This window comes from Oryctolagus cuniculus, chromosome 15 (assembly GCF_051225735.1).
Source record: "Oryctolagus cuniculus isolate XC-2025 breed Fujian yellow rabbit chromosome 15, ASM5122573v1, whole genome shotgun sequence".
Classification (NCBI taxonomy): domain Eukaryota; kingdom Metazoa; phylum Chordata; class Mammalia; order Lagomorpha; family Leporidae; genus Oryctolagus; species Oryctolagus cuniculus.
In genome coordinates this window covers 86,036,624-86,048,879 of record NC_142881.1, presented here as the reverse complement: position 1 = coordinate 86,048,879, position 12,256 = coordinate 86,036,624, and the positions used below count along the sequence as shown (strand labels likewise).

The following is a 12,256-nucleotide window of genomic DNA, read 5'->3' as shown; positions in this document are numbered from 1 at the left end:
CCCGGGCTGTACCCCAGCTCCTCTGGGGAGGCCCCCTGCTCCCGCGCTGCGATGGGCCACTCCTGGAGCCCTCGTGTCCTTAAAGGCCTGTGCTGAGTGGGATCCCGTGAGAGGAGAAACGTGCGTGCTTGGTCTGAAGATGCGCGCCCAGAAGGGCCCAGCACTGCTTGGCGGAGATGCCAGTGCCAGGGGATGCTGGCAGGGCCGCAGGCGGGGCCGGGCACACGGGTCAGGGTGAAGGCAGAGCCTGCAGGCGGCCCCCGGCTCAGAGAGGCCGGGAGCCACAGGCGTGTGTCTGGGAGTGCGGTGACTCCTGGTGTGAGTGGTGAGCAGCTGTTTCTAATTCAGATTCTGCGACACACAGGAGGAGCCTGGCCAGTGCTGCACAGGCAGGCTCCTGAATTGTGCTTTGCTAAGGCTGAAGGCTTGGGGCACTGTCTGGCCACTCGTGCCGCTGCCATTGTTTCATAACTAGAGTTTGGAGCTAGCGCCCTGCATTTGTTCATAACAGCTGAATTTCTGCCTTCCTAGACAAATCTTCAAGCAGTTTTTGACAAACAGAGTGCTAAAAGATCCAAAGCAGAGGCGGTTCTTCAAATCCAATGACCTCTACGAGCTGTTCACGCTGACCAGCCCCGACGCGTCCCAGAGCACCGAGACCAGTGCCATTTTTGCAGGTACCGTGGCATCTCTCGGAGGTTCAGGTGGCTCGAGGGGTGGGAGTCCCGCAGTGTGATGTTGGCTGTGTTTCCCCCTTGGCAGGGACCGGGTCAGATGTTCAGACCCCCAGACGCCATCTCAAAAGAAAGAGCCAGCCAGCCTTGGGAACGGACCGGGGCCTTCCAGAAGGCAGAGCGCTCGCCGAGGCTCCTGCGTCGGCAAACGATGCCCCGGTGCCCGCAGAGGAACCCAAGGCCGCTGGAGTGGAAGCGAATGCAGGGGCTTCTGAGGAAGGCGACCCTTTGCAAGGAGACCCTCCCACAAGGGGCAGCGCGACTCCCGGCGACGGGCTGGGAGAGGAGCCGCATGCCACGTCTCGGCCGGAGGACTCTCAGGCCGGCGGTGGCAGCGGGACATGTCCAGACGCCTCAGGATGTGGCCAGGCCCCTGGGCTGTGCAGCGAGGAGAGCATGGACGCCAGGCCAGGCCTCTCTTCTCCAAGAGAAGGCTGTCGGGCTGAAGCCGGGCCTCTCTGGGAGAGCGAACAGACAGAAAATAGTTCTCTTAAGCACAAGGCAAAAACGAAACATCAGAACGTGGCCAGAGAAGGGAGCCCCGGGAAATGCGCGACCCCAAAGCAGCAGCCCCGGAGCTCCAGGCCCCACAGGGACGCCAAGTTTGAGGGGACTCGGATCTCACACCTGGTGAAGAAGAGGCGGTACCGGAAGCAGGACAGCGAAGACGCGCGGGAGGCCGGGGCCCGGAGCACTGACGACTACGTCTTGGAAAAGCTTTTCAAGAAGTCAGGTAATGCTTGTGGTGCAGGTGCCATGCACTGTTGCCAACGGGCAGAGCAGGCTCTCCACCCCGCGTCCTCTCTCGGCATTCCCTCGGCAAGCGGCAGTGCTAGCCAGTAGCCACTTGTAACAGGAAGGCGTGTGGTGCTGTAGGTGCAGCTGTGCTACCCGTGTGGCAGTAACCTCCTTAGATGCTGGGTGCATCTGGTTCTCCAGTGACGGGAGCTGACAGTGAGAGCTCACGGTGGGGAGGGCCAGGGGCTTGGGAGAATCAGGCCCTCTAGAAGCAGAGCTGGGAGCTGACGTCAGGAGAAGCGTGAGGGGAAGTTGATGCACCTGTAGCTCCGGTCCTGGTAGACAGCGCCCACAGCTCAGTCACCCCCAAGGTGAGCCGAGAGAGACAGAGGGACAGACGTGCCATCTGCTGGTGTACCCCTCAGATGCCTGGGGGCTAGGCACCCCGTCCAGCTCTCCCACTTGAGCCCTCACTGGTTGCCTCCCAGGGAGTGTGTTATCAGGGATCTGCAATCGGGGCAGAGCCATTCCAATAGGGCTGTGGGTGTCCCAAGTGACACCGTGACTGCTGCACCAAGTGCCTGCTTCAAGGCTTTTGTTCAGCCTGATTAAATAGTTGTGTTAATTTCTTACGTTGAAAGAATTTCAGACTTTCAGCTTGGCTAGTACAGGGAGCTCTCCTGTATCCATCACGCACCAGTGCCTGCCTCCTCATCGTCACACATGCATGTGGCAAGCCGTCGTTTGGCAGAAATTACAGAGGAGAGTAGCAGCGTTTGTCGTGGGTCTGTCTTTCAAGATGGCTTGGTTAAGGGGGAATCCGCGAGGTTCTGAACACTAGTGTCTGTCTCGTGTAATGAACGCGCACTTTGAAGAGCTGTTCTGTCGGAATCTGAGATGCAGGTGTCCTGTTCCTCCTCCGACTCGTGTGCACTGGTTTTGACGTCTGTCAGCGACGCTCTCCTGTCAGCTGTCACTGTGGTGGCCGCCTGATGGTGATTGCCATTCTTAGGAACAAGGTCTTCCTCCTGCCTCATCTCCTTCATTTATGTGCTCTCCACGGCCTCTCTGTTGTCTACCGGTGACTGTGATTGGCGGGGGTGCCGACAGGCTGGCGCCTCTGTCTTTCTGACACCCCTGTTCTTGGAGCACCCCCTTCCTGGCATGCTGGCTTGTTCTGCCTGAGCCCGAGAATCCGCTGTGTTCTCCAGGAGCCCTGGGGAGTGGTGCTTAGACACCAGGATCTGGGTTCTCAGAGTGCTCACTGCTACTGGGGTGTCGCCGCTTCCCCGGCCACTAGACAGCTAGGACTCAGATGTGTGTACGCGTGTGTACACATGCCTACATGCATGTACATGTCCAAATGACGTACACCTGTCTGTGTCTCTGTGTCTGTGTCTGGCTAGATAAACCATGAGTTTGGCTTCCAGCGAAGATGCAATGACGTTTACCCACCCACAGAAAACAGCTAAAGCCGTCGCACCATCTGTGAGGCAGGCAGTGGTTCTCAGGCTCCCAGAGTGGAACAGATGAACTCAGCCTCCCCAGGCTGGCCCACTTCGCTGCCTTGCAAGAGTGTTCAGGCTGTGGTATAAATGGAAACCCCAGATGCAGCCCCAGCAGAGTGCTGAGGAGGCAGAGCTGAGTGCCCAGGGGCACCAAGGAGGCTGGAGTGGGCGTGAGAGTGCTATAGAGGAGAGCATGGCCCCCTGGACCTCAGCTGATGCCGGGCAGCACTTGAGTTTGAAGAAATAATGGCCCCAGACTTCCCACATTACATAAACCAACCTATCCAAGAAACATCATAAACCCCAAATACAAGAAACATAAAGAAAAATACACCAGGACATAACATAGCATGGTCAGATTGGTCCAAACGGTAAAGAAAAAACCTTGCAAGCACCCGGAGGTGGGAAAGACGTGTTAGCTACCGAGAAACAGAAATAGACAGCAGTGTCTGTCAGCCTGGGATCAAGATCACGGCAGGAGCAGGGTTCTGTTCAAGGTGATTGCACTACGGCGTGCTAACTCTGCGTCCTTGGCTAAGCTGACTTTCTTCAGACTCACCAGGATTTGGAATCACCAAGTAGATGATGGGTTGCTCTTGTCAACTTCTGCTTTTGATCTTTATTACTTTCTACCTTATGCTTTTGGTTCTGTCGCATTTTGATGGTTATTTACTTTTTTGGCTTTGTTTTTTCTTTGCACAAGCTTTTTTTAACTTAGAAATTTAATTCATATAATTTTATTTCATTTTTGTCAGTGTAAGTGTTCAAGGCTAGGAGTTTTCTACAGCTTGCTGCATTGAGTGATCTGTAGCGTTTTCATGCTCATCAGATTCTAGAACTTCTGTAATTCTGTTGTATGTCTTTCCCTTCACTAAAGAGTTTCTGATCGGTTTTTGCATCCCTGCCAGGTCACAGGGAGGAAGTTAAGGGTTAAGACCGTGATAAGAGCAGGGTCCCTGGGCCGTCACACAGGGCGGGCGGGCGGGCGGGCAGATCTGCTGTCCCTTACAGTGGGGGTGTGTGAGTAGGAGTCCAGGCACTGGGGCAGCAGCACAGCCAGCGTGCCTTAGCTTTGCCTGCCGCCACGCTGGCTGCTGGAGGGGAGCCGGCACCCGCGCACACGCTGACAGGCCCTCTGCTGCTTCCATCCTGGCCAGTCGGCGTGCACAGCGTCATGAAACACGACGCCATCATGGATGGGGCCAGCCCCGACTACGTGCTGGTGGAGGCTGAAGCCAACCGAGTGGCCCAGGACGCCCTGCGAGCCCTGAGACTGTCCCGGCAGAGGTGTCTGGGCGCCACGTCAGGGGTTCCCACCTGGACTGGCCACAGGGGAGCATCTGGGGCCCCAGCAGGAGGAAGGTAAGAGCTCGCCCGCTCACCAGCAGGCCAGTGGCCGAGGCAGATGTCGGCTGGGCTGGGCTGGGCGTTGGGTGCACGGAGGGTGGGGTGGTGGCAGCCAGAGCTTGGTAATCGCGCCTTGTCCTCACTTGGGCCCCTCCTCCCAAAGCTGACTTCCTGCGGGAAAGATGGGTTTCGTGTGAGAGGCGGGCAGTTACAGGAGGGTGGTTCAGCCTGAGGAGGACGACCCTGTGCTGGGCAGTGTGCCCCTCAAGAGTCGGGGGTGGCTCCTCAGCTGCTGAGCGAGGACACGGGCCCTGCAGGCAGAGCCGGCTGCTGAGCGAGCACACGGGCCCTGCAGGCAGAGCCGGCTGCTGAGCGAGCACACGGGCCCTGCAGGCTGAGCCGGCTGCTGAGCGAGGACACGGGCCCTGCAGGCAGAGCCGGCTGCTGAGCGAGGACACGGGCCCTGCAGGCAGAGCCGGCTGCTGAGCGAGGACACGGGCCCTGCAGGCAGAGCCGGCTGCTGAGCGAGCACACGGGCCCTGCAGGCAGAGCCGGCTGCTGAGCGAGCACACGGGCCCTGCAGGCAGAGCCGGCTGCTGAGCGAGCACACGGGCCCTGCAGGCAGAGCCGTGGCTGAGCGAGCACACAGGCCCTGCAGGCAGAGCCGGCTGCTGAGCGAGCACACGGGCCCTGCAGGCAGAGCCGGCTGCTGAGCGAGCACACGGGCCCTGCAGGCAGAGCCGGCTGCTGAGCGAGCACACGGGCCCTGCAGGCTGAGCCGGCTGCTGAGCGAGCACACGGGCCCTGCAGGCAGAGCCACGGCCGAGGAAAGGCCGGCTGCGGAGGGCGGGGCTGTGGCGAGGCCGCGTTGCCCGCCCAGTCCCGGAGGCAAGCCTGTCTTCCTCTGCAGGAGTAGGTTTGGTCAGAAGAGGAATTCGCACCTGTCTGCGCAGCGTCCCACGGAGAAGCGCCAGGTAACGGGCGAGCCGGCCGCTTTCCACACGGGAACGGGGCTTGACCAGGTTGCTGGGAAAATTTCACCCGCTTTGGCTGTGAAGCAATGACTGTTGCCGGCATAGCCGCCCCTTCTCGAAGACAGAGTCTTAGCCCAGGGTCCCGAGCAGCTCCCCTGTCCTGCCCTCGGCACGTTCAGGCAGGGCCAGGTGTCCACGGCCAGTGCAGCCCACCGGTGTGGAGGGGATGGGCCAGCCCTCCAGAGGGAAGGCCCCGAAGCCCCTTGCTTTCGGTGATTCCTGGCTGCTGGGCCGAAGGCCCCCTGCCCCTGTTCCCCACCCCTGCCTGCCCTGAGGGCCTCAGGGAGATGGGTAGGCCCAGCGCTGCCAGTCTGTGGTCTTTCTGGGTAAGGCCTAAGTGCAGGAAAACTCAGAAAACTCACGCGCTCAGGGCTGCAGGCTCTGATTTTAGATGAGCGTGAACGCATTAGGAAGAGAACCCTTGACTCCCAATGCCAGCCGTGTTCAGCAGCAGGGAGCTGAGGCCCAGTCAAAGCCAGAATTGTGTCTTAAAGAAGCTCGTGTGGAGTGTAAGGAAGGGAAGAGAAAGGAGACTTGATGTGAAGGAGAAGAGGAGGGGGAGGAAGGCTGTGATGCTGCCCCTCACCCCACGGTGGCCATCGGGCTCTCTCTGGGAGGAGGAGCAGGACAAGGCCACAGGTGCCCAGGGCCGCTCGGTCCTCCTTTGGCCCTGCGTGGAAGGCAGCCCGCGCTTTGCCTCCCTCTGCCCCTCCACCTCACGGGCCCAGGGCAGTGGCCAGCGTCCCCTCTCCTACTTGCTCATCCGTTTGGGGAAGTGGCCCTCGACAGTGGGTGGTCTTCCCTTCCCTTGGGGTCCCACGGGGTGTCCTGTCCTCCCCCTCTGCTCACCGCCCTGCACACAGGCCTGTGTGGGAGGGAGTGGGGGCAGGAACTGGAGATTCTGCACCAACGCAGTGGCCCTCTCTCCCCAGGACAGCGTTGCGGGGCAGGAAGGAAAGGACCGTGGCCCTGGGCACTTCAGTGGCCATGCAGAAGAAGCAGAGTCTTCGTCCGGGGCCCCTTCCTCGTCCTCGCTGTTGGCCAAGATGAGAGCGAGAAACCACCTGATCGTGCCTGAGCGGTTGGAGAGCGAAGACGGGCACCTCCTGGGGGCTGCTGGCCCCGCCCCCGCCCCCGCCCCCAGCGCCACGGAGCACGACGAGCTGCTGGTGGAGGTGAGGAACTTCATCGCCTTCCAGGCGCGCGTGGACGGCCAGGCCAGCACGCAGGAGATCCTGCGCGAGTTCGAATCCAGGCTGTCCGCCTCGCAGTCCTGCGTCTTCCGGGAGCTGCTGAGAAACCTGTGCACTTTCCGCAGAGCTGCCGGGGGCGAGGGGATTTGGAAGCTCAAGCCCGAATACTGCTGAGCAGCCCCCGAGCGCCCGCCCGACGCACATCGGCCCTGAATGGCGTCTACCTCGTACTTCAGGCTTCAAGGAAGAAGACACGGAGCCGACGTTGGGAGGGGTGCTCGGAGGGCTGGTCTGGCACTGCATTCCCCAGACCCAGGGAGCTGGCGGTCCTCCTGGGGCGCACTGGCCCCTTCCCAGAGCGCGCCGTCAGAGCGCTTACCTGGTTGCTCAGACGTCTGCGGAAATCTCAAGAATTCCTGTCATTGGTGCTAAGAACTTGTCTGTGTTCAGCCAGACTTGTTCAGTAAATGAGGTCATCGCTGTCTGATAACAGCATCGCTGTGATGCACGACTGCAACACTTCACGTCGATCATTCACCACTCAAAATCCCTTTTCTTACCTTTCAGATCGTACTTGCCTTTAAGCTGCCCTTCTTGAGGTACTGTTAAATTGCAGGTATTTTTATAAGTGAGGTGTGAGTTAGCTGGGTGATAAGGAAAGCGTGTGTGCTTGTACAGGGCTGTGGGCGCTGAGTGTGCCCTGACTGCTCTGAGCACCGCGAGTCTTTTCCCCACTACAGGGACCGTTGGCTTCAGGGCAAGAGAAAGATGCGTTACCATAAAAACAAAACAAGCAGAACCAAAAGTGCTGTGTAAAACCGCACAAGACGTGCAGGCATCTCTCCAGACCACAGCCAGGTAGGGCCCGAGCGTCCCTGCTCGGCAGATCCCGACATCCACCGCTCCTGACCTCAGCTGAGGGATGGGTGACAGTCGAGGTGCAGGCTGTGTGTAGTTGTGTAACGTTTCCTTCAGGCTATGTGTATGAAGTATACCTAGGAATCATGCACTTCACAGTCGGCTTGGGTTTGCACATATCCCCAAGCCAAAAAGGAAAGAAATCCAAAATACTCCCGTGCCAAACATTTCAGGTCAGGGACTCAGCTCGTGGACGTGACCGCCCCTGCCCTCCCCCTCCCGCCCCCAGCCTTCTCTGGGCCTCGGTCCCGTGGTTATCTTGGAGCACCTGTGGGTTAGCTTCTGTCCAGGCTCCCCTGCCTCCCTCCTGCCTGTCACTCTCCGCGCCACCCCTTGCTGTTTGGGCGGGCCGGCGTTCATCTGCGCCCCTCTCTCTCTGCCCGCTGTTCAGGGATGTGCGGTTCCGTGCTGCGTGGCCCTGAGTCTCCAGGCCCGGCTTTCTCGCATCCTTCTCGTGATCTTACAGTCTCGTCTCTGAAGTCTTGTTTTCCGATGGTCGCTGTGTTCCTGACGTGTCTCCCGTCGCCGTCCTGCTGCAGCATGCTTCCTTGAGTGTGTTTTCGCAGGCTTGTTTCTGGGCGTTACCCTTGCCCCTTCTGGGGCTGGCTCCATGCATTTTTTTTTTTACATTTATGTATTCGTTTGAGAGGCAGAGTTACACAGAGTGGGAGAGACAGAGAGAGAGGTCTTCCATCTGCTGGTTCACTCCCCAGATGGCTGCAATGGCTGGAGCTGGGCAAATCTGAAGTCAGGAGCCAGGAGCTTCCTCTGGGTCCCCCACGCGGGTGCAGGGGCCCAAGCACATGGGCCATCTTCTACTGCTTTTCCAGGTGCATTAGCAGGGAGCTGGATCAGAAGTGGAGCAGCCGGGACTTGACCTGGTGCCCTTACGGGATGCTGGTGCCACAGGCAGTGACTTAACCTTCTATGCCACCGTGCTGGCCCCTCTCCATGCATCTTGCTCATGTCTGCAGTGGGCAGCTGTGTCCAGATCTTATGTGCACCTACTGTCTGGGTTGGGTTGGAGCACGTGGCCTCTGCCCGCTCCGCTCTGCATCTCCTTAGGTTTGGTCCTGGGGTCCTGCCCTTTAGAGATGTCCTAGGCAGAGTCAAGAGTCCCACGAGGACTTTCTGCTTGTCCTGGATTCTAGCTTGCTCATTTTCAGGTTGATCCCTATATACTGGGGGAGAAGATATTATTTCCCCCACTTTGCCGTCTTTTGCTGGGAAGTCGTAAACGGGATTCTTACACAGTTCAGGAAGTCCCGAGTTAAGCACGTGCCTCAGACGGGAGTCACAACTAACGACTGGCTCATTTCTGGGGAGCCCTGAAGTTAGGGTGCAGAAAGAGCTGGGGTTCCTGGACCAGTGCTTGGCCCCGCTCGGTCCCTGCTCTGCCCCTGACTGGCCTCAGCTGGGGTCTGGGCCCAGTGTGCACTCTGGGTGCAGGAGCTCAGACAGATGACTCTAAAGGGAGTGGTTTGTATCCATAGCACATAGTGACTCATTCAAGAAACGTGATATTTGCAGCTTCTGAGGCTTGGTGTACCACAGATATGTGTCATGTGCTCAGCATGTTACATCCCATCAGACGTCTTCAGTCCCTTAGTACCCGAACACAGAGCTCCGTTAAAACATCGCGAGCCATGCTGTGCCTCCCCACTCCCACGCCGGTCTCGCCGCTGTCTGAGCGAAGGAAGGGCTGTACTTGGTGTGTGGCCTTTTGGGCTATTCTCTCTACAGTGACTTGACAGGAGCGGGGCGGACCGCTTCTGGCCAAGTCCCGGGTCACACACGGACACGGGGCAGCTCAGCTTCCCCGGTGCTTCTCCATGGCCATGGGACTGCATTATTTTTTATTCAGAAGTTTTTCTGAAATAATTTTTATTTATTTATTTATATGTTTATTCGAAAGGCAGAGAGACCAGACGGTCTCCCATCCACTGGGCCAGGCCGAAGCCAGGAGCCAGGAACTCCATTTGGCTGTCAGGTGGGTGGCAGAGACCCAAACACTGGTGCCATCCCCACAGATGCCCAGTGTTTTCATCAGCAGGGGAGCTGGGATTGGGGGCAGGGTGGGGCCTCGAACCCGGCACCTGGACCTGGGATATAAGCGTCCCAAGTGGCGCCCGAATTGCCAAGTACCTATTGCTGTGTGACTAGTTTCAGGCAGCGCACTATGAGGGGAACTTCCCAATGGGCCCTTAAGTGAAGAACTGGGGGTACACGCCCCTCGACACTCCTCGTTCCTGCTGGCTGTAATGCTTGGCTCAGTCTGGCCCCGAGCATGAACAAGGGGGGCCTGCCCACCTTAAACTGTGTTCCTTTCACCTGTGGCTTACGAGTGAAATAAATTCCTGACTTCTTAAAAGCACCATCTATTGGAGCGTCTCTTAGAGCAGCCAGTTTGTTTTATGCATGTAATTTATCCTAGTGTGGTTATACCTTGTTATTATGTGACTAACTTTAAACATAATGTTACATGCAAGATGTCTTTTAATTCCTCTAGGTGCAGCTCTGTCTCCGTGGAATTAATGGGTTGAAAACGATGTAGATTCTTAGTGTTAACGGGTGGAGTGAAATTGCTTTTATTCAGTTTCGCACTTCATAAAAAAGACCTCTTTCTCCTCACCTTTGCCATCAGCAAGTAGTGTCATTCCCCATAGGGGTTCTTTTTCAGTTCTTTTTGAACCAGTCTTGGTGGACGGTTAGCCTAGTCATTAAGCTGCTATTTGGGGTGCCCCTGGTCCCATGTTAGGGTGCTCAGCTTCCGTGCCCACCTCTGGCTCCTGACCCCAGCTTCTTGCTCACGTAGGCTGGGAGGCAGTGATGATGGCTCAAGCAGCCGGGTCCCTGCCACCTGTGCGGGAAGCCTCGAAGGAGTTCCCGGTTTCCCCATGTTTGGGGAGTGCACCACTTGTCTCTGTGTCAACTGAGGAAAAAAAATGTTTTTAAAAAAATACCTAGCTTTACCTTGGGTCTCCCTGATTGCTTATACAACAAGTATTTCCACGTTTTCTCTGTCATCTGTAGCTCTCTCTGCTCCTGTCCATGTCCCACTTACGTGCTTTTCCCGTGGGTTATTCCTGTTTCCCCAGAGTGAAGCGGGAGGTCATGGATAGGCCATCCTTTCCCCCGCTGATCTGAAGTCCACCTTCTGCGAGGTCGCTCTGCAGCCGGAGCCGGGGGGCTGTTCCCCAGCCATGCTCGGCACACCGTCATCTGGCTCTGCCCTGGCTCTGCCCTGTGTTTGGTGACCACGCCTCTTTTCTTGTTTTCAGTGTCGTCGCCGCGTGCATTTTCTGATCCAGGTGTGTCATGGACTCAGGTGTTGTTTAAGTTCTGCTGAAATGGAGTTGCTCTTTGGGTTGGAATCGCATTCCTGTGTGTACTCTTTTGAGGGCAGTAGGCTTTGTTGTGGTGCCTACGATTTTCCTATTCCGCGGGTCTCTTTTACGTCTGTTATGTTGTCGGATGAAATGACGTAAAAGTCTTGTGCATTTCATAGTGGGCTTGTCCTTAGGTGTCTAACGGATGTTTAACTTTGGGAATCTTTTTTACATGAGAACACGGAGAACTAGGACATCCGCGTATACTGTGTTTATGATGTTTACCATCCAGAGCATTTTAATTTCAGCCTTAGCATGATCAGTCCCTCTGTGTTACGTTTTCTTTAAGGACCCTTGCCCTCACCTAAAGGTGTGAACACGTTCTCAGCAATTCTCTGTTAATTCCGTATGGTAGCTCATTTTTCTAGCACCTTTAAAAATAATGTGTCCCTTCCCCTCTGATAAGGCCATCTCTGTTTATGTCCGGGTTCCACGCAGTTGTGGGAATGTCTTCTAGGCTCCGTGTTCTGTTGAATTTGTTCAGTTATCTGACTTGGCCAGTAACTGCCTGTCTCTGTCATCGCGGCTTTATAAAGGGTTATTAAAGCAGTAGAGTGACGCCCCTCGGCCTCCACAAATGCCATGGTGGCTTCTGGAGCTTGACGCCATAGAAATTTTGCAATAAGCTCGTCACATGTGGATCTTATTTCTGCAGTTGTAATAAATGTACACATTAGTTGGAGAGGGTTATTTATGATAACTGAGTTTCCATCTATGAATAGATCATACCGCTATTTATTAGATATTTATAAAGATATAATTCCATTATGGCTTAGGTTTTATGAAAAGGTTATGTGCATCTCAGATGTATTCCTAGCTGTGCTGTACAGTAAACAATGGTGACATTTTCTAGGTTAGAAGTTGGTTTTTGCACACTTACTGAACTTGTATTAATTCTGATCGCCTGTGACTTGTTCTGTATGTGACAGCCGTGTCGGCTGCCAGTAATGACACTTGTGTATGTCCAGCCCCATCCTTACACTTCATGTCCGTATGGTAAAGAATGATCATGGCAGTCGGCATCTCTGTCTTGTCCCTGACCTCGGAGATACAAGCTTTACGATTAAATAAACATTCCGTTGTTTGTAGCGGGAGTCTGCATCAGATTAGGGGCGTGCTCGTTCCAAGTCCTGAGTCCAGTGCTGAATCTTGCCAGCTGCACTCCGTGCATCTGCTGGTAGGATTACGTAATCTCTCAGCATCTTGTGGTGGGGAGGGCACAGCTCAGTTTCCTGACTTCCAGAACAGCGGTGTGAGGGAGCCCTGTGCATCCCAGGATCCAGAAGCTGGCCAGTAACTGATGAACATCGTCAAACAAGGCACGCCCACCGCACACTTACAGCGTCTCTGGATCCACCAGGTGAAGCGACATTCTACTAAATCTTGGCAAGAGCC

The 12,256-nt window shown here is 56.3% G+C and overlaps 1 protein-coding gene across 2 annotated transcripts in view; it reads left to right on the top strand.

Moving 5' to 3' along the window:
* ERCC6 (ERCC excision repair 6, chromatin remodeling factor) overlaps positions 1–11,949 on the top strand; it is a 74,869-nt gene extending 62,920 nt beyond the window's left edge. For both annotated transcript variants that reach the window (XM_089314177.1, XM_008269831.5), the window contains exons 17-21: positions 532–677; positions 763–1,467; positions 4,138–4,342; positions 5,238–5,301; positions 6,294–11,949. In XM_089314177.1, the coding sequence (XP_089170303.1) occupies positions 532–677; positions 763–1,467; positions 4,138–4,342; positions 5,238–5,301; positions 6,294–6,728 (1,555 nt within the window). In that variant the 3' untranslated portion in view covers positions 6,729–11,949. The remainder of the gene's footprint in view (positions 1–531; positions 678–762; positions 1,468–4,137; positions 4,343–5,237; positions 5,302–6,293) is intronic.
* The last annotated feature ends 307 nt before the right edge of the window (positions 11,950–12,256 follow it).